Consider the following 22,328-nt stretch of genomic DNA (forward strand, 5'->3'; position numbering starts at 1 on the left):
TATTCCAGAATTGCTCCGAAGTAAATTCGCATCTTGAAATACTCGCAATTTCACAGTGTTATTATTGTTATTTCGAGTGTTGCATTCAACCTCATCTGTTTATTATCTTCACAGATAAACAATCAATCGTCTGTTCACTGCTTCTTCGAAATCCCCGTGTATAATTTTATCATTTTCTTTTTTTTTACATACCGGGGTCGTTCAGCGAAGTCGGAATGCCATCGATAGACAAATTGAAGGCCTCTATCGCCTAGTCGATGGTCAAGCGCGAGAATGCATTCGCCGCAGCTTCCACCCAGCTCCATTTAGTTAAGGGTTTGACCACTGAGGTCCAGGTAGCTAACATGTGCCTTACTGAATTGACCAGGGTGGAAAAATCATTCAGGGAAGCTGATGACTTGATAGTCAGACTCAACTCTCAGTTGGAGGAGTCTGAGCGTGACGATTCATCTTCCAAATTTGCAGCATTCTTCGAAACTTGCCTGCATATTCGTGCCGCTCAAAGCCGCATAACGGCATCTTCGTCTGTTGCCGCGCGTTCCTCATCGACGGTTGAGGTTCCGATTCCTCGGGTTGAGTTGCCCTGCTTTTCCGGTAAAATCGAGGAATGGCCCGGATTTATTGCTCTCTTCGACGCCCTAGTGCACCAAAGTACCTCTCTGGTGCCCGTTCAGAAATTTCATCTGCTGTCGTCGGCTCTTTCCGGTGAGGCCTCTTCAGTGATCTCCGGATTCGAGATGAATTCGGCCAACTATCTTCTGGCTTATCAGGCCCTTCACTCCAGCTACTAGAATCCCCAGCGTCTGGCAGATCTTTACGTGAACCAGTCCCGGCCAGCATCTGTGTCTTCTTTGCCACAATTGAAGCGGTTCATCACCACCCATCAGAACGCCATAAATGCCATCAAGGCGCTGCCAATATCACATCTGGCAGACCATCTTCTGTTATCTATGTCATTGCGTAACCTCGATGAAGCATCTCGCCAGTTGTTGGAAGGGATCGGTACTTGGAAGGATGGTAGTAGACGGATGCAACCACTTGTTACGTTGTTGCAAGTTATGCAATGTGAAATCGTTGGACTAGTTGCCAACGAGACAGACATTTTACAGACACGGAACTGACATCTTTATCAGGAGGAGCGGTGAGGGAGTGAAACACCAGAAAATGCCCTGGTGTGAGGGCCTCAAAATCAGAAGGGTCAGACGATGGGATATACAGAGGACGAGAGTTGAGCATTGCCCCAACCTGAGTGCAGACGATAACGCGAGTGAGATGGTGGTTAGCAGATTTGACAGCGGTTTTCCAAAAGCACAGATGGCACAGATGGAAGACATTTGTTGGCAATCGAGTCGTTGAGATCCAGGATTTGATTCCTTCAGATTGCTGGAGGCATGTGGTGTCTGAGTGTCAATCCAGCGGATTGGGCCTCTCGAGGATTGATGCCCGCGGATATTCATCATCACCATTTATGGTGGCGTGGTCCTCCTTGGCTCTCGCTCGACTCATCTTCGTGGACTCTTTTCTCTGTTGATTCATCTCAAACTGAACAAGTGGAGGTCGAGGACAAGCCGATCTCCACTTTTATATTAGCAGCCATCTCAGATGAACCCACCTTGATTGAACGTTTCTCCTCGTATCTTCGTCTCAAGCGTGTGCCTGTTGTCGACGTTTCATTCAAAATGCTCGTAGTCCATCTCTACTTCGCTCAGGTTTCCTCTCCTCTATTGAGCTCCAGGAGGCCAAGATCTGTCTGATCCGTCTAGTCCAATCTGTTCATTTTGCCGAGGAACTAGCTGAGCTTCAGAAACCGTCTTTCCGTCATCGGCTTATTATGAAACTCCACCTGTTTTGTGACGAGCATGGACTCCTGCGTGTTGGAGGTCGCCTTTCATCCTCTCTATTACCATATCGACACAAACATCCGGTTCTTCTGCCAAAGAATAATCATCTCACTCGTCTGATCATCGATGATGACCATCTTCATCTTCTGCACGCCGGTGCTCTCGCTACTCACTCGTTCATTCGCCGACGTTATTGGATTTTGGACGGCCGTTATGTGGTGCGTAATCATCTGCGCAAGTACAATAGATGCTTTTCCTGCAAACCCCGTCCTCCAATTCAACCAAAAGGCGATCTTCTACCTGAGCGGCTATCCTATGCTGCGGCTTTTCTCACCACGGGCGTTGACTACGCAGGCCCATTTTATGTAACGAGTGCACGACTGCGTGGAGCCGTTAGCACCAAGGCATATCTAGTTGTCTTCATCTGTTTCACTACCAAAGCGGTTCACCTAGAATTGGCATCTGAGCTGTCCACCCCAGCTTTCATTGCTGCTTATCGTCGCTTCGTTGCACGCCGAGGTCCTCCTACCGTTATCTTTTCGGACAACGGGACCAACTTCGTGGGTGCACATAACTACCTACGTGATCTTGGCCGCATGTTGTATACTCCACAATATCAGAAAAGTCTTTGTGATGCAGCCTCGTCTTCCGGAACTGACTGGCGATTCATACCACCTTCCAGTCCTCCCTTTGGCAGCCTTTGGAAAATCGCTGTCAAATCTGCTAACCACCATCTCACTCGCGTTATCGTCTGCACTCAGGGTGAGGCAATGCTCAACTCTCGTCCTCTGTATATCCCATCGTCTGACCCTTCTGATTTTGAGGCCCTCATACCAGGGCATTTTCTGGTGTTCCGCTCCCTCACCGCTCCTCCTGATAAAGATGTCAGTTCCGTGTCTGTGAACCGTCTGTCTCGTTGGCAACTAGTCCAACGATTTCAGCAGGACTTCTGGAAGCGTTGGCGTCAGGAGTACTTGCATACCTTGCAACAACGTAACAAGTGGTTGCATCCGTCTACTACCATCCTTCCAAGTACCGCTCCCTTCCAACAACTGGCGAGATGCTTCATCGAGATTACGCAATGACATAGATAACAGAAGATGGTCTGCCAGATGTGATATTGGCAGCGCCTTGATGGCATTTATGGCGTTCTGATGGGTGGTAATGAACCACTTCAATTGTGGCAAAGAAGACACAGATGCTGGCCGGGACTGGTTCACGTAAAGATCTGCCAGACGCTGGGGATTCTAGTAGCGGGAGTGAGGGGCCTGATAATCCAAAAGACAGTAGGCCGAATTCATCTCGAATCCGGAGATCACTGAAGAGGCCTCACCGGAAAGAGCCGACGACAGCAGATGAAATTTCTGAACGGGCACCAGAGAGGTACTTTGGTGCACTAGGGCGTCGAAGAGAGCAATAAATCCGGGCCATTCCTCGATTTTACCGGAAAAGCAGGGCAACTCAACCCGAGGAATCGGAAGCTCAACCGTCGATGAGGAACGCGCGGCAACAGACGAAGATGCCGTTATGCGGCTTTGAGCGGCACGAATATGCAGGCAAGTTTCGAAGAATGCTGCAAATTTGGAAGATGAATCGTCACGCTCAGACTCCTCCAACTGAGAGTTGAGTCGGACTATCAAGTCATCAGCTTCCCTGAATGATTTTTCCACCCTGGTCAATTCAGTAAGGCACATGTTAGCTACCTGGACCTCAGTGGTCAAATCCTTAACTAAATTGAGCAGGGTGGAAGCTGCGGCGAATGCATTCTGGCGCTTGACCATCGACTAGGCGATAGAGGCCTTCAATTTGTCTATCGACGGCATTCCGACTTCGCTGAACGACCCCGGTATGTAAAAAAAAAGAAAATGATAAAATTATACACGGGGATTTCGAAGAAGCAGTGAACAGACGATTGATTGTTTATCTGTGAAGATAATAAACAGATGAGGTTGAATGCAACACTCGAAATAACAATAATAACACTGTGAAATTGCAAGTATTTCAAGATGCGAATTTACTTCGGAGCAATTCTGGAATAATAGATTTAGGGGATTTAAGATTACTTCCCGGGTTTCATGGCACCAATAATTGATCGTAAATGAGTTTGCGATTAACTTCGGATGACTTATAGATATTAATAGTACGAGATCCCGCTGCAGAATTACTACGTTCATTACGTAAAGAGACAAACACACATTTTTACATACGTTTATGGATAGGAGAATACACTGATAACACCGCAGCCTGTCAAAAGTGACCGCAAGTAATTTTAATTAAATTAATATTAATCAATATTCCAAGAGAAATTTCGTTCACTCCGTTTTGAAATAAAATATCAATCACATCATAACAATGCATGTAAAGAATACTAAAATCCATAGCTGCCGTAGCACACTCGGCCGCAACTACCTCGCAGCCAGGTGTAAGCAGGTAACATTTCGATGTATTTCTACGTTCATGACGTACACGGATGCTTTTGATATCAAATTGAAGCTAATTTTTTTTCGAATAGGATGATGTATGGCTGCCTGTGAAAAAATAGCCGCAAGTTAGGTCTGCCATCTGTTGAAATAGCGAGATATCTGAAATAAAGTGAAAGAGATGGCGCGCAACGCCACTTAGATGAGGATGGTAGATGCCAGCCGACTTAACATTTACAAAATTATAATTACGTAATGAATATCATGAAAAAAACTTAAAGTATTAAGAGATTTATTTTATAATAAAAAATAATTTATTCATCAAGTACAAATATAATTAAATCTGAAGAATTTTTTTCGTGTTTCTTCAAAATCAGTCTCTTGAATCAAGTTTTATTTTATATCAGTGTATTACATTTTCTAGTCCAAGTCCGATTCCTCGCTGCTTCACAATCGCAGTCGTCGCAGTCAGAGATTTTTTCATCATCTGAAAATGTGTTAGCTCAATTACATAATACATTTTCTACTTATATCGGAGTTGAACTTCCCAGAAACCATGTTAGTTTCAGGGCACCATCCAGAAGAAGCCAACCATTTATTCTCCGCACTAAACTTCAAACAGTGGTACTTAGTAGCATCGAGCAATATCGAATTGACGAAAATCGTCCGTAGTACCTTTTGTTTTAATGACTTCCAAATCTATAAAATGTGGGTTGAAACAAACCCTTTGATTTTTTTAATGAATTTTTCATCATTCTTTTTTGCCGCATACATCTTGTTGAACATGATAAATCGTCCAGTGTCTTTGAAATGAACAGCTGAAAAACCTGATGTATTGATACCTTCAATTCGAATTGAATACTAATTCAGAGTAATTTAATGAGTTATGGACATGGAATGCAAGAGCTTACCGGAAGTCCACAGTGAAGGGGCCTAAATAAGCAATAGTTCCAGCTGATAACATCACGTCTCCAATCACATTACCGAGTAACTCTAGAAGTGCTTTAGCAGTGTCAGACCAGCGCGATTTTTCCCCTCCAAGACCTCCAATGAGTTTCTCTGCTCTGTCCAATTTTTGGGAACATAAATTAATAGAATCCTCTAGCTCTTTCTTCTTTCTGGTTTCAGTGGCTAGTTCATCGTTGAGTGCTTGTAGTTTATCGGTAACCTAAAATATATTTCAATTGAGTTTTCGTCTCCACCTGTTTACATTAATCATACTCTTGACTAGTCAAGATACTTGTTGAACCGACTTATCCGATGCCACAAGAAATTTTGTATAAAGCAACTTACAGTGTAAAGAGAATGTTTTTTGATAAAATGAATGATTGAGTAGAAATTAATCAATTTGATTCAAAAGCAGCTTGGACTCGTGGAATGAACAGTTTCTGCTTGCTTTAATGTATTTTTTTTTCGATGTTGTTCATCAGATTGATATTTAAGTTTTTATGTGATTTTTCTACCACCGTAACGACGCAGACGGTGCAGACAGCTATGCACGCTGTACGCAGTCCTGTTCCTGTTTTCTTTCTCTCACACATTCTATTGAGGGGAGCTAGTTCTGCTCTAATTTCTCTACCCCTAAGCCAAACTGAGAAGGAGGTGCACCAATGCATGAAATTGGTGATTACGGAAAGCCTTGGAAAAAAGTCGCTGCCTGAGTGTCGTCAGTGCATGTATGGAGCTAGAGCTGGATATAACAGCATGCAGGAAGTCGATGGCAGGGTTCTAGAGCGGAAGAAGCTACAGCTCCAAATCACGAAAAACAACTAGCGAGTCAAATTCAATTGCGGACTCAAAACGCAGAAGGTGCTGCGCAGAAAATTTAGCCAGTGCTCACCCAAACGGGGTTTGTGAGGCAGCGCATGAATTGGACAACTTCCATGAATGATAGTTGGGAACCCAAGAGCAAAATTCTGGAGTTACACGAGTGTGTCAGATTAATACAAGGGGAGATACCTTGCACCCTGTATAGTACCTTTACCAAAACTCAGACTTGTATATAGGAGAAATTGTCTAGGAGCGCCTGTCAGAATGATAAGAAGAAAACGATAATTTTACATACTCGCGCGTGTCAGATTGAGAGATATGTGGTTAATTATATATAATATGAGTACATTATTCTCTTAGTTTAATGAACTTCTCCATTTCAGTGTGTGGTTATTATTATCTAATTTTATTATTTTACGTTTTTCTGCTTTTGTTTTCTCTTTATTTCAGATGAAAGTTTCTGGTATCTTGGAGAAGACTTTCTGGATTTTCCTTTTTGTTGGAGAAAGAATCAATTTTTGCAGTGCGAGATGCCCTTCAATATGGAATATTTCAGCTTATTTCGTGAACAATTACAATCCACTACACTCACGAGGAGAAAGGGTTTTTTTACTGAGGTTTTTCCCTAAGCTCTAGTATCATACACCAATTTGTATGGTACCCCGTTACGCTTACCTCTGCTAAAACTGTAGTTCATACACATGTTATAATTATTGTTTGCTCTTCAAGATTGTAATGCTCTAAATCAAAAGAATATATATATATATATAAATATATTCTACAAGAACAAAGACACACTAACGTTTTTTTAATGAATGTTTATTCAGCTATCGATTTCGGCTTTATAGCTATCTTCGGGATGTCTGAAATACAGATTAATTTGCCATTCAACCATGTGATCCACTCAATTCTCACTCACTCGTCTTTAAAATAGGATAAATACACAATAAACGTTTTTTCCAACACGGTATCATTGACGCTGAAACCTAATAACTAAATTTTACAATCAAGCAAAATAGAATATTCTGATGTCCGTTGAGAACGTTTGCTTCGTTTCAGATAGTTCAAATCTCTCATATTTGATTTGATGTCATCTTTTCAGGTTAAACGGATTCTGTCTGTCGTCCGTCCTTCTTCTTCATCTAACATTCGATCTGCACTTGAAATATGATCTATACAGGGTCTTTCACGAGGAACCTCACCCATATTTATACGGGAAACTACTGAACGTATTTTCATGAAATTCAGCACTTATAAGTATTTCACGATGCTGATGAAATCTAAAATATTTCAAGGCATGAGCACCTCCGGTTTTTCCGGAAATGACGTCAACTTCCGTTTTTCAAATAAGAACAACATTTTTTCATTGCAGAAATAGATTCCTTAGAAAATTTCAAGTTATTTTGATGTAACATTTTTCAGTTTTGGTTGGAAAATTCTCTCTGAGCGGAAAAATTCGAAAAAAAAAATCGAAAATAGAGCTCCGCTGAAACAAGAATAACTTCGAGGTTTTTGGATGGAAAATTCTCATTATTGGGATTTTTCAAGATGTAAGATTGATGTATCCACTTCAAAAATCGAAATCGCGATTCATGATACAGGGGGTGAAAAAATCGCTTTCAAAGTTAGGGATGACAAAATCGTGAAAAATCAATTATTTGTTTCAAATTAGAACCCCATTTTTTTATGGCAGATATTGAATCTACGTTAAAAATAATGTGAGTGTATGCATCACACCCTTGCCCTAATGTGGATATTTTCTGAGTTATTCACAAAAAACGGTTTTTCGTCTTGAATTTTCAGCTATTTCTTTTCCCTTCACGCCAAAAAGATGAAATTTTCAGGAACTATTACTTAAACCATGTTTTGGATTTTACTACCCTAATATGCAAGAGAAAAAAGTTACAGGTTGTTCCTAAATAGATGGCAAATTTTGATTCGAATTTGTATCGGAAACCTCTTTGTTTCAACTAATCGGCCATCGGTTTTCTCTCCAGTGATAAATAAATAATTCCTTATGAACCATATGCAAAAACTTACCATGTTTTACATTCTTTTTTTTTAATGATAGATATCATTAATTACATCTGCCAAATTCCTCTTTATTCAGTAGCATTTTGTGTTTGCTATCAATTTGGTGATAATTCGTATTAAGTTATAAAATCGATCATTATGCCTAATTTCACCAATGAAGATTATTTAAATCTCATTCTACTTCATGGAGAATGTAATAAAGTTGTAGATAGAACGATTCGACTGTTCATTGAGAGGTTTCCTGACCGACCCAGACCAACGATAAATACCATTAACAGAACCATAACAAACTTGAGAAATGTCGGATCTTTCGTTAAGAAAACTATACACAGAGAAAAAAGTGTAGTAGAAGATGAGAACAACGAAATAACAGTTCTTGCATATTTTCGTGTGAATCCTCAAAATTCTCCCAAAGATGCCGAGATTGATATGGGATTATCTCAATCGAGTGTTTGGATAATATTAAAAAAACATAAAATGCATCCATATAAATTCAATAGGGTACAGCATTTGAAGGAAACTGATTTCGTCAGGAGAACAGAGTTTTGCGAATCTATGATGATTCGATTTCAAGAGAATAAAAACATTTTGGACTGTATAATTTGGACAGATGAATCTAAATTCACAAAAATGGTTCTTTCAATAGGCATAACAGTCATTATTGGGATGAAGAGAACAACCACCACTTCAGACAATGGAACTTTCAAGAGACCTGGAATTTCAATGTTTTTTGCGCCATCAAAAATAATGCAATTCTCGATGTTCACATTTATGATGGGACTTTAACTGGTAAGATAGAACACTACACATGTTTGCATTATTTAAAGAATGTTCTCCCTTAGGAGATAGATATTCTGACATATTGACTCAAATAATTGAGCCGCTAGTACAGAACCATAATGACTTATGGTATCAACAAGATGGCGCACCTCCACACAATTAACTCAATGTGTCAAATATCCTCTACAGGCTATTTGAAGATCGATGGTTGGCGAACAATGGTCCACATCTTTGGCCACCACGTTCTCCCGATTTAACTCCTTTAGACTATTATGTTTGGGGTAGGATAAAAAATATTGTCTACTCAACTCCCCTGACTGATAAAGAGGACTGCATAGAACGAGTCAGAAATGCGTTCAGGTTTGTTTAGATTTTTAGATTCATAGTTTTGAAACTCAATTTGGTTTTTAAACACTTTTGCAGATCTCTTCCTCCCGATGAAATAAGAAGAGCAACGCACGAAGCATTCCTGAGACGTATAAATAAATGTCTAGAAATTAACGGTCAAAACTTTGAGCATCTTCTCTAGTTATAACTGCGAGAGTTTGCCATGGTTCTCCTAATAGTAACTTGAAGTCGGTTTCAAGAAGGGGGGAAAAATCTACAGCATGGTTCAAATAACAGTTCCTGAAAATTTCATCATTTTGGCGTGAAGGGAAAAGAAATATCTGAAAATTCAAGACGAAAAACAGTTTTTTGTGAATAACTCAGAAAATATCCATTTTAGGGCAAGGGTGTGATGCATACACTCACATTATTTTTCAACGTAGATTCAATATCTGCCATAAAAAATGGGGTTCTTATTTGAAAAAATTGATTTTTCACGATTTTGTCATCCCTAACTTTGAAAGCGATTTTTTCACCCCCTGTATCATGAATCGCGATTTCGATTTTAAAAGTGGATACATCAATCTTACGTCTTGAAAAATCCAAAAAATGAAAATTTTCCATTCAAAAACCTCGAAGTTATTCTTGTTTCAGCGGAGCTCTATTTTCGATTTTTTTTTCGAATTTTTCCGCTCAGAAAGAATTTTCCAACCAAAACTGTAAAATGTTACATCAAAATAACTTGAATCTTTCTAAGGAATCTATTTCTGCAATAAAAAAATGGTGTTCTAATTCGAAAAACGGAAGTTGACGTCATTTCCGGAAAAACCGGAGGTGCTCATGCCTTGAAAATATTTTAGATTTCATCAGCATCGTGAAATACTACAAGTGCTCAATTTCATGAAAATACGTTCAGTAGTTTCCCGTATAAATATGGGTGAGTTTCTTCGTGAAAGACCCTGTATATGGGAGGTTCTTGAAGATGTTGTTTCCGGGAAACAATTTTATTTCGTTTATGAGGTTCTGGTCATAAGTCTTCTTATAATCTCTAGTTGTTTTAAAATAATCATGCGTCTGAAATCTCTTTCGTGGTGTATTATTTTTAAATTTTGTGTTGAGATCTGATTGTTGTTCTCTCTTATGATTTTCCATACCTTAAGGTGGTTTTTTTTTGCATGTTTCAGAAAGGGGGTTTCAGCTGCACGTGTTGTCATACTTATGTACTAGCTATCGCAGTTCTCACGTTTTATCTTGTATATCTCAAGTTTTTGTTCGTTATTTGTTTTTGGTTTGTTGTTAATTAAAAAATCTGCTAGGTTTGAGTTTCTCTCATTAGTGAGGTGGAATCTATGTTTCTTTAGAATAGTGTTAATCTCATCATTGATGGTTTGGGAAAACTGTGCAGTGCCAAGCGCTACAAGGACTCTCAAAATCAACATCTAACAACTGAAACAAAAAATCAAAGACAACAATATAATTATGACCAAAGCTGACAAAAATGCTGGCCTTGTACTCATAAAAAAAGACCTTCACTTGGAAAAAAACCCATAGCTTTTTCTTAGACAACAGAATACAGGAACTAAGGAACAACCCTCTAACCAAATAAACCAAGAAAGTGAACATTCTACTGAGGCATTGCTTACCCACTTTGCAAAAATTTAACAGAGATATCAACATACATAGTGCTGTGTGAGCAGCACGCAATTCATGACGCCTGTAATGTGGGTTACTGATTCATAGAAGTTGTCAAGAAATTCGGAAATACGCCCCCATGTGTGATAAAAATACAAACGGCTTTTTCGTTTGATGAAAAAAAAGCATGGGAGCTAGGCGAATGTGTGCAATTTAATTAATTGAAATTAAACATCGTATCTTAGCATATCGTACAGTTGCCAACTCACATCTTGGATATATATATATATATATATATATATATATACGCATTGATTTTTGGACTTCCCAGTCAACCAGTTTCAGTCACAGGGAAGTTGTTGGGAATTACCACTGTGGAAATGCGAATTCACAATGTTGATTTAAAAAAAGGCCACCAGTACTTACTGGAAAGTGTTTAATGTCCGCAACATCGCATATCGCGGGTAATTACCCAGTACATCACATAGTAGGTGTGAAAAAAGCACCATAGACAGCAAAACGACTTCTCGTTTTGGAGAACGATTATTTTGATAGAATAAACTACCAAAGTGTATCCTCTATTGAAGTTATATTCATGTTCAATTTGATAATTACCATCGTGGCAATCAATTTGCACTCTATATTCGAGGCGTTCCGAGCAAAAGTGACCCAAGCTACAATTTTTCTGAAATTGAATGAACAGTAAGAACTGCCTAAAAATGAATCAAAATTTTATATACTCGTAAACTCAATTTCAGAAAAATTTTAGCTTGGACCTCTTCAGCTCTGAACGCCTCATTTGTACCCTGTGACTCTTACCTACATATATTTCGCATTCTGCTCTCATCCTCAAAAGGTAAATTGAACAACTATATGAATTACTGATATCTTTTTATTCAAGATTAATATGTTTCATACAAATCCAAATATATAAAATAAAGAACATATATCCTGTTATAAATCTTCATTCCAATTCAGGAATGGCATGGTCCAGCTGAAGAAGAAAAAATCAGAGCTGTATTGATAGTAATAAATTGAGTGTCATAAAAAATCTAACAACAGTAAAAGGTGATTTTTTCCAGCACAGTATCTAAAATGATAATTTGAAGTTCTCTCGATGATTCAAATCAATTCCAAATTTGATTTTGAAGGTTGTGAATGTTACTTATGACTTAATAATCACCTAAATTCATATGAGGTATGTTGAAAGTTGAACGTTACAAGGGTGCAAAAATAGAGAGGATAAGAGGGCCAAGAAGTGATCATGATATAGTCATTATTTCAATAGGTTATATAACTACTCACCTTTTAATGCACGTTAATCAATCAATCATCATATTCACAAGTTAACTACATTTTAGTTCAGCCTTTTTCATTGGAAACTCATCTGAACTTGTGAATATACTAGACTCGGTAAAGCCAGAAGGAGAAAAACACTACACATTATTATCGTTTGATATTGTCAATCTCTACACGAACATTTCACTAGAGGACAAAATCTCACTACTAAACAACCTCCTGTGCCAGTACCAGACATCGAAAACATAACTTCCTTGACGAAAGCTATCACCGAACAAAACTTCTTCTTTTTTGAAGACAAAATCTACATCATGATGGAGTACCGATGGGTTCACCACTGAGCGGCGCCCTCGGTGAAATATATCTAGATTTCGTTGAAAAGCAGATCATGAAATACATCCTAAGCAGATATATTATCTTGTGGAGAAGATACGTGGATAATGTTCCTTACGACTCATACCACCCCTCTCCATCAAAAAAACAGCTTTTAACTTCCTTCTCGACAGACTACATAAGAATCCTCTTTCAAAAGACAAATATAGTGAAGAATTGAAAAAAACTTTCATAATTGGAACTTTCTGGAAGTAAAGCGAATATTCTCAACGAACATCAGAATATTCTATTTTATTCTATCGTAAAATTTAGTTATTAGCTTTCGACGTCAAAGATAACAGGTTGGAAAAAACATTTATTGTGTATTTTTATCCTATTTTAAAGATGAGTGAGTGAAAATTCAGTGGATCACATGGCTGAATGGCTTATTTATCTTGTATTTCGGACAGCCCGAAGATGACTATATGCTATATAGCCTAAATCAATAGCTGAAGAAACTTTCATTAAAAAACGCTGGTATGTTTTTGTTCTTGTAGTAATAATAACACACTTAAACGGAGAAGTTCATTAAACTAAGAGAATATACTCTTCAACATGTTATTAACCACATATATCTCAATCTGACACGCACGAGTATGTAACATTATCGTTTTTTTCTTACCATTCTGACAGGTTGCCCAGGACAATTTCCCCTATATACAGGTCTAAGTTTTGGTAGAGGTACTCTACAGGGTCCAAGGTATCCCCTATTGTATTATTCCGACACGATCGAGTAACTCCAGAATTTCCCTCTTGGGTTCCCCAACTATCATTCATGGAAGTTGTCCAATTCATGCGCAGAACAAAACCCGTTTGGGTGAGCACTGGCTAAATTTTCTGCGCAGCACCTTCTGCGTTTTGAGTCCGTAATTGAATTTGACTCGCTAGTTGTTTTTTGATTTGCAGCTGTAGCTTTTTTCGCTCTAGAATTAAGCTTTATCAGCATCCTGCCACCGACTTCCTGTTAGCTGAGCTTCAAATTGTAGATCAATTTGAAACAATCGAGTTGGATGCTTTTCTAGATGGCGTTGCAAAATGAGTCAATTTGAAATTGGTTTTTCGGGTGGTTCCTTTTTGGGACACTTTGTACTAAACAAATTTTATCATTCATTAGGGAATTTCACTAGCTTTTATCTGACATAACAAACAATGGCATTTGTGCCTTGTTTGTAATAATACCAGTTCTGAAGGAATCAGATAAATAGGCGGCGTGATTAATATTAGGCATATGAAAAGGTGAAAACAAAGCTATACATTGAAATAATTTTTTGCGCGGCTTCTTTCTGAAACATAGGTTATGTACCTATGATTATTTATTTTTTTCTTCAGTCATCATCAAGTCTTAGAATGAGTTTGGATGAAGTCTTTATTATTCTTTTTTTTTCTCGTTTTCTGTTCTGTTTCTTTGTTTGAGATATTTTTTCGAAATGAAAAAAGGATTAAGAAATTTTTATGTCAATGGAAAGGAAGTCCTTCAGTATTTAAAGCTTATTCTATAAACAAATTTGTCATCACTACACTTTTCACGGGGAGATAGGGATTTTTGCTGAGGTTTTTTCTTAAGCTCTTGTATCATACTCCAAATTGTATCGTACCCCATTACACTTACCTTTGCTGAAACTCATACATATATGCTATATTGTTTGATAACTAAAAATATAATGCTGACATCCAAAAGAATATATATATATATATACCTTGTTTATTATCCCAGAGTTAGAAATTTCATTGGCTTACATCAGGTAAACCCAATAATATAAGTCTTCATGAAAAAATGGTCGGTAAGCAATCGGTGCTTGTGCGTACGGGTATTTAGTAACGTACGCCATGTAGTATACGCAATGTTGAAATGAAAATAGGTATTTGTTAATATGGCGAATGCAGTATTTTCTCATTGTTATATTTTTTTTTTCCCACCTTCACAGGGTATGGTCATGATGATACCGGTTCTTTAAGAACAAGACATCTCTCATTCGCTCACTAGGAATCTTCGAACAATCCTGGTGGTCCATAGAATCACCTCCTTCTGCGCGTCTTCTATCTCTTTTTCTTCGAGCCAGAGCCTCCTCGTGTTCTCCTGGAGATGAATCTCGAACAGGCCATTTGTGGTGATAACCAGTGGAAGTATTGTTATGTTGGTGAGTCTATACAGTTCTTTCAACTCAAAAGCCAGATCTTGATACTTTACTACTTTCTCAGTGTACGCTTTTTCTGCATTGTCATCGGCCGGAACGGTGATGTCAACTATAATGGCTGTGCCTTCCCTTTTTTTGAAGACAACAATGTCAGGACGGTTGGCGATGTCAGTAGATGAGCGGGTGATCCCAGTACACCTTCACCGCATCGTTTTCCTGAACCTCTCTTGGTAAGTATTCATGGATTTTCTTCTTTGTGTTGACTAATCCATATTTCAGGGAGATGGCCTGATGAAATACCTTGGCCATAGCGTTATATCGGTCGGTATACTCTCTGGGAGCGAGGACAGGGCAAGACGACGTGACGTGTTGAATCGTTTCTGGTGCCTGAGAGCATTTACGGTATCTGTCGCTTATAGGGTTCCTTCCCGTTATGTTCTTCTGGTATGATCTTGTGGGAACTACTTGATCTTGGATTGCTGCCAGTCTGCCCTCCGTTTCCGGAAAGAGGTATCCAGATTTCAGATATGCAAGCGATCTTTCTTTATCTTTTTCAGGGCCGCTGGATATCTTCCATGCAATGCTTTGCTGTGCCACACCTCAGATAGTTCTTCACTAGTAGGAGGTTGATGTAGATGGTGTTCAGATGCCAAGTTTAACGCCGTGATGTTCTGGTCTTCCTTGGACAGAGCTTTGTAGAATTGTAAGTTCTTTGATCTGAAGTACTCTCTCATATCTCTGACTGAGTTATGGTGTATGCTTTCAATGCTTTGCATACCTCTTCCCCCATCCTTCCTTGGTATGTACAACCTATTAACTGAGGCATGAGGATGGTGCATTCCATGCCTGGTGAGGAGCCTTCGCACTTGGATGTCCAGGGCCCCGAGGTCTGAGGAAGTCCATTTTATAACTCCGAAGGAATAAGAAAGGCAGGGTATCACCCAGGAGCTTATCGCTGTGGTCATTGCTTTGGCATTAAGCTTTGCTTGGAGTATCTTCTTCAACCTATTAAGGAATTTATATTTGAATGATTCCTTGGCTTCATTTCCTCTTATTTCCATTCCTTGTTGGATTCCTATGTACTTGTAAGTATCTCCTGGTGCTAATCTTTGAATGCCTAAGTTATCCTGTATCATCATTGTGCTCCCTTCGGATAGTTTTCCTCTTTTTACGTGTATGACGGCACATTTGTCAAGTCCTAGCTCTATCCTTATCGTCTTCGTAAATGATGTTACAATTTTTAGTTGTCTTAGGAGCTGGTCTTCATTGGCGGCATAGAGCTTCAAATCATCGATGTAAAGGAGATGGTTTATCTTTGTGTTGGTGCTTTTCTTTATAACATAGCCATAGGCTGACTTGGCAAATAGAAAACAATGTTACAAATATGTAACGTTGATATCATTGAGCAGGAACATGAAATATACAAAATGTGGATATAATTTGGATACATCCCAAATATTGTATCAGACACGTAATGGTTACAGAAAAATAACACATAACAAAGAGCCCCATTCGATCTACCAAGAAAACATAACAGATATGTTACTGGTCACCTGGGTTTTCTGTAGATACATTTGTGTATTCATCTTTGGATTAGGAAAATTCCCTTCAGTCCTAAAAACATGTTGTGTCTTTATAAATATAACCACCTAACTTATAGATCAGATCTAAAACAGTTTCCTAATAGAGATGATTCAAAATAAGCAACAAGACAATCCCTAGTACCTTATATCTTAATGAGAATAAAATCTCCTTTCAACAATAATTTCATTCCAAATTATATTATATTGACAATTGACGTGACGTGTGTTGAAATTTGATAGGATGGGAAGTCAGTGTTGACCATCATCATCATCATCAACCAGCCCTTTGTATCCACTGCTGGATATAGGTCTCCCTCATTTCTGCCCACTGTCCTCTATTCTGAGCGCTCTGCATCCAGTTTGTGGTCATCCTCTTGATATCGTCAGTTCATCGCGTGGGAGGTCTTCCCCTGTTTCTTTTGTCGACTCTTGGTCTCCATTCAAGCAGCCTCTTTGTCCATCGTCCATCCGCCATCTGTGCCACATGCACAGCAGGTTCCACTTGAGTCTAGCTATCTCATAGATAACATTCGTGACTCCTGTTCTCACCCGTAAGTCCTCATTTCTAATGTGGTCTCGAAGTGATACATCGAGCATCGATGTTGACAAACACAAAACGAAAAATATAACTAAAAACAGTGCTGAAATAAGATTATTACAGCACTGTTTTTAATATCGTAATGGACTCATTACGATACAGAAATAGAGAAAATGTGTTTGTTATCTGGACGAATTTATTGTTTTTGGCAGAAACTTAGATCAACATAATAAAAATCGGCTAAGCTAAAAGTGTTTTCCAGACTGAGAGAGGTAAGTTTTAAATTTAACCCTCCTAAATGCGAATTCCCCAAGAAGCATATTTTATATTTAAGTTATCTTATATCGTCCGAAGGTCTTTCTCCCGATCCTGATAAAACCAAAGTACTTGAGTTGCAACCAGTCCCAAAGAACACCGACGAAGTCAAGCGATTTATTGCCTTTGCTTATTATTACCGGGAGTTCATTCAAAATTTTGCAAAAATAGATAATCCTCTGAATAAGTGTGCAGAAAATATGCAGAATTCGTTTGGTCAGAAGATTGTCAAAACGCTTTCGATTCTAGTCTTCTAGCAAAATTGCATTTGATTGTCTGAATTTTGAATTCTGCTTGGAAAAATTTTACCATTTAGGATTCAGGGGAATTTTTCTCGAATAGGTTAACAGTTATCTCTCAGATCGGAAAATGTTTGTTTGCTGTATTCAGAAAGCTTCCAAGACTATCGTATTCAAAAGGGTGTACCAGAGGGATCTTTGTTGGGGCCATTTCTATTTATACTATTTGTTAATGATTTGCCGGACTCTATGAAAATTTATTTCGTCACTTTATTTTATATCAGAACCATATTGTTCGCTGACGTCCTTCTTGATAAAAGCATCAAGCTTACTAGAACTAAAGACCAGATGTGAGAAGCTTGTAGAGTATGTTTTGGGCTGGTGCCGGAGAAATTCTTTGATTTCAAATGTTGATAAAACTAATCTAGGTCATTTTCGGATACGTGAATCTATGGAACAGTTGGTTCTTTATCTTCTTCTTTAAAAATTAGCATTTGGTTAGTTTTTGGGATTGAAGGTCGACAACAATTTGAATTGGCAGAGTCAAATCTATTCTGTGTGTGAAAAACTTAGCAGTGCCTTTTTCTCACTGAAACGTCTGAAGTATATATTACCACCAGAGGTGTTGATAAATATTTATTACTCAATGGCATTTTCACATATGAATTACAATGTCATTCTTTCGGGACGGACAGCAGGCAGTAACGCAGTATTGCTCAAAAGAGAATAATTCGACTGATCTTCGGTCCAAAACCCTAGGAATCCTGTAAACCCATGTTTTCAGAACATAAAATCATGACTTCTCCTTGTATTCATATTTCAAGACTTTTATTACATTTTCACAAGAATGTTCAGCCTCTGAAGAAATGCTCTCAATATGACACCAGGCAATAGGACACAATCTCCATCCCGGCACATCTAAACGTCTAAATTCGAGAATTCAGCTATGTATAGTGGGATTAAAATATATAATAATAGCCAAACAGTTTTAAAGAATGAGATTACTTTAAATTTAAGAAGAAAATTAAGGAATTCTTGCTGGAAAGATATTTCTATATCAAAACTGAATTTTTAAGTTCTGCTGTTGTATGCAACATAATGGTTTTCTTTCCTTTTCTGTTTGAATTTTCTTTGGTTGTAGAATGACTTGTCCTATACATGAACCATGTTATAAAGGATTCAATAAAATTATTATTATTATTAATGAAGCAGGGACTTTGTTTCTGGAAATATTCGAGATGTGTTTAGATCCCTCGAAGAAAAAGGGATTCTTTAAATACAGTCCAATACTTCCATCTTATACTTCGAACATATTTTGAAAGTATTGTAGTCAGGTCCATTTTGAGTAATTTCTGTTCTTGTAATGCATATTATGACGATTTACTCGCCCATTATTGGAAAAACAACATTCATATGAGCAAAGAATCAAGTTGCGAAAATTAAAAATGCATCATGCATCATTGCATCATTTCTGCAAAGATAATAATGACTTCTCTGTCCTCAACTCTCGAACAAGAATCGTTTCGTGGTCCTCGAAAGTGAAATGATCACGTCCGAACTAAGACACCGGTCACATTGTGTGATCAAAGCTACTCAAATTCTCTACTGATGGATGAAATTTGTTATAATACAAGATGTCCAAAAAAAAAACCGCCCGGAAAGCAATTTTCAATTGGCTGACATTTTTCAACGCAATCCTGAAAAAAGTCGAACTCAATTCATTCGAAAGACAATGCTTACATCTACAATTTGACATCCCGCATGTCGAATTATCACAATTATCGACCTAATTACAGACCTGGAGATGAATAACGGGAGATGTTTAGATGTATATTATGTTAGGGAAACATGTCTAGTAATAGAAAAATCATCAGTGGAAATTATATAAGCCAATTCTTCAGTTTTTTTAGAGATTGGAACGGAAATTCGAATATAATGATAGACATAATGATTGACTTGATAAGTTGTCAATAGTGAACATAGTAATACCTCTTGTAGTTGAGCCCTTTTCGCATTCAAAGTATCCATGAGTACTGCCAATTCCGCTTCTGCTTCTTCTAGTCGAGCCTTTTTAGGTGCAACAATCTTGATAACTCTGTCGTATACTTCCATAGCACGAACCCATTTACAAAGCCCTTCACAAGCTGTAGAAACACTTTTTATGCGTTCAGGGTCGAACTCTCTGTCAGTCATGAACCTTTAGGAAAAATTAGCATGAATGTATTGTGGAATATTTCGAAGAAAATAATGAAATGATATTAAATAAAGCTGTTTCCTAAAAATAGGGATAAATTCAGGTTATTATTCTCTGAGTGATTTGGAGTCGAAAAGATCTTGTAGGTATGCATATGTCCGTAATGCTCATTTCCAAGATGAAGGGCGTTGAATATTTACAAATAAATAATAAATTACTCGATAATTTCGGACCAGTTTGGTATATTCCATCGAGATTTGCTAACAAGGGACACCTCATGAACAGGCTCGCTTTACGTTGAATGTCTCATGTTTGATGGAGTGTAAATGGGCATTGACTTTCATATTTTAATTTTTTCCCAAATTAAATTAATTTCTACAACATTTATCCAATTTAGAACAAGAGATTTCTGTGTCTCTTAATGTGCACCACTTTCCAGTTAGAAATTCAAAACCGTAAACCGTTTATTTTGTGAAAAATACTCGAGTAGAGCAATCAAAGAATAATATATTTTATTATATCAGAAAGCTTTTCAAATTGCAAGAGTTGTTAAAACTGGCCGCCCACAGCCAGGAGTCCAGTGTTCTCCCCGTGGCTTGCTGAATAACAAGGAATTCGCAATTCATTTTGTAAACATATGATGCCCAGTATCTTGGAAATGAAATATTTTTGTTCATATGTCTACAGGACTATTCAGACTCCAAAACACTCACCCCTGGTTTCATAAAGCTTGATCGGGGAATCAACGTTTGATTGACGAATAGACGTCAATTTGTTTTCAATAGATAATTCATTCATGATCATTCTGAACATCATTATCGCATCAAATTATGATGTTCATGCGTCCATTCAACTATTCTCGATTGCTACTTCTCCAATATATTCAGAAATGAAAAGGTTTCAGTATTTTGGTTCTAGAAATCGAGTAACTGTCAAATCCGTGATCGGACAATCAAAGTTTTATGAAAGTCTTGGACTGCAGATACGTAGATCTTCAGTTCAACTGCACTACAGTTCTTTGGAATTTCAGTTCAAATGGACAGTCCTAGTCTACAGTTCGCCAGTGTGTGTATAGGCACTTTTAGTTAGGAAGTCAGGATTTACTCGATCGTCGTGGAGAAAAAGGAGATTTTGAAGATTAGACTGTGGAAAGAAAAAGAAATTAAATGATGATTGCAGGTTTTTGAGGTTGTAATAAAAACCGTCACTTTACTGACATGTTTTCTATCGTATCGGGGACACCCTGTATATTATGCACACTGATTCTACAATTTTTTTGAGTTGCCCAATATTTCACGTTCGTACCTTTTAAAAGTCATTAAAGGGTCATTATAAGATTCTGATCAACTTATAATTATAAATGAATTTTTTTCCTTTTCCAAGGAAAGCAGAAATCGACATTTCATCGGAAAATCTTGTCATTCAGTTTTTTTTTAAACAATTTAGATGTGAATTATTATCCGGTGAATGATTCTGTAGGTAATTACCGTCAGTTCATTTTTAGTCATTCATTCATTCATTGCCGTATCCCGTTACCGGGAATAAATCTACATAAAGAAGAAGAAAAAAAAATGAATAAAAAAAAAAATTCGAACAGACTTGTAATTTCTTAGTGCTAGTTGCGACTGTGTGCCCTCCTGTGACTAAAGAGACCCAACCGTGACCTGCAGATCCTTCCACACTCAGGGCATGGATAGTCACCAACCAGATCTGGCCGCCGCTGTATCCTTCATAAATACTAGGGCTAACCTTGACACGGAAATACACAACCGTATCAATTCGGCATCACGGGCATTCTGGAAGCTGAAGGACAGAGTGTTTCAAAATCACGACCTCAATCTGAAGACCAAGACAGCTGTTTACAGAGCAGTGGTCCTCCCAACGATTCTTTACGGAAGCGAAAGCTGGACTCCCTACAGGCGACATATTAAACAGCTTGAACAGACGCAGCAACGTCATCTAAGACAGATAATGCACATCAGATGGTTCCACAAAGTTTCGAATGCAGAAGTCTTGCAGCGCGCGAGTTGTACAACAATTGAGACTCAAGTAACGAGAGCCCGACTCAGATGGAGCGGCCACACTGAGGGAGCCCGGAAACCAGGAGGCCAGTATAAGCGGTTTAAGGATACACTACATCAATCCCTAAAATCAGTTAATGCCAATCATTTTTAGTATCAAGTATAAGACAGTCAGTTCTGTGAAATTTATGCGGTATCAAATGACTTTTTTTTTCTTGAATTTGGTAAGTTCATACACGCGGCTGACGTATAATCCACCTTCGTTTAGGCACCTGACGGTTATTTTCCCATTCAGAATGATACCAACAATCATCATCAAATTACTTGAAAAATTTTCTTTTTCGGCAACTTTAAAATGTCGCCACCATTAGCCCCACGATTGGCGCGGCGACTGACGTTCACTTTCATGATACTTGAACATCAATCTACCCACAAAATGATTTTCATGCGGTATCAAATCACTAAAAAAAAATAGTACGCTACCTCCCCTACTAAAATAATTCCTATTTGAATGATATAGGATGATTTTTGAGTATTTCTCGTTCACCTCGGTTCAAAATATATAAGTGGAGAGACCAAAAATATTTCATATATTAGTTTCAGGTCTATACCATAAAATAATATTGCAACACGGGACTCCTGATTGCTTATAGAACATGTTTGAACAGATTCAGTTATAGAACATTAATGAGAAGCTACAATTGGGATAGTATGATTACATTGGTTCACATTCATTTCAGTTATCTCTTTTAACTAACCCATAATATAATGATAAGCTTCTGTTTTGTGAGAAATTATTATTTAAGACTTTACAGTTTTTTTCTTTAG

General features: G+C 38.0%; 1 protein-coding gene across 1 annotated transcript in view; it reads right to left on the reverse strand.

The window, feature by feature from the left end:
- LOC123316425 (dynein axonemal heavy chain 3) overlaps positions 1 to 22,328 on the reverse strand; it is a 2,043,583-nt gene that overhangs the window by 462,956 nt on the left and 1,558,299 nt on the right. The window contains exons 41-42 of the mRNA XM_044902499.1: positions 19,275 to 19,482; positions 5,173 to 5,429 (exon numbers count right to left, since the gene is read on the reverse strand). Coding sequence (XP_044758434.1) covers positions 5,173 to 5,429; positions 19,275 to 19,482 — 465 coding nt within the window. The remainder of the gene's footprint in view (positions 1 to 5,172; positions 5,430 to 19,274; positions 19,483 to 22,328) is intronic.

Source organism: Coccinella septempunctata, chromosome 7, assembly GCF_907165205.1.
Source record: "Coccinella septempunctata chromosome 7, icCocSept1.1, whole genome shotgun sequence".
Taxonomy (NCBI): domain Eukaryota; kingdom Metazoa; phylum Arthropoda; class Insecta; order Coleoptera; family Coccinellidae; genus Coccinella; species Coccinella septempunctata.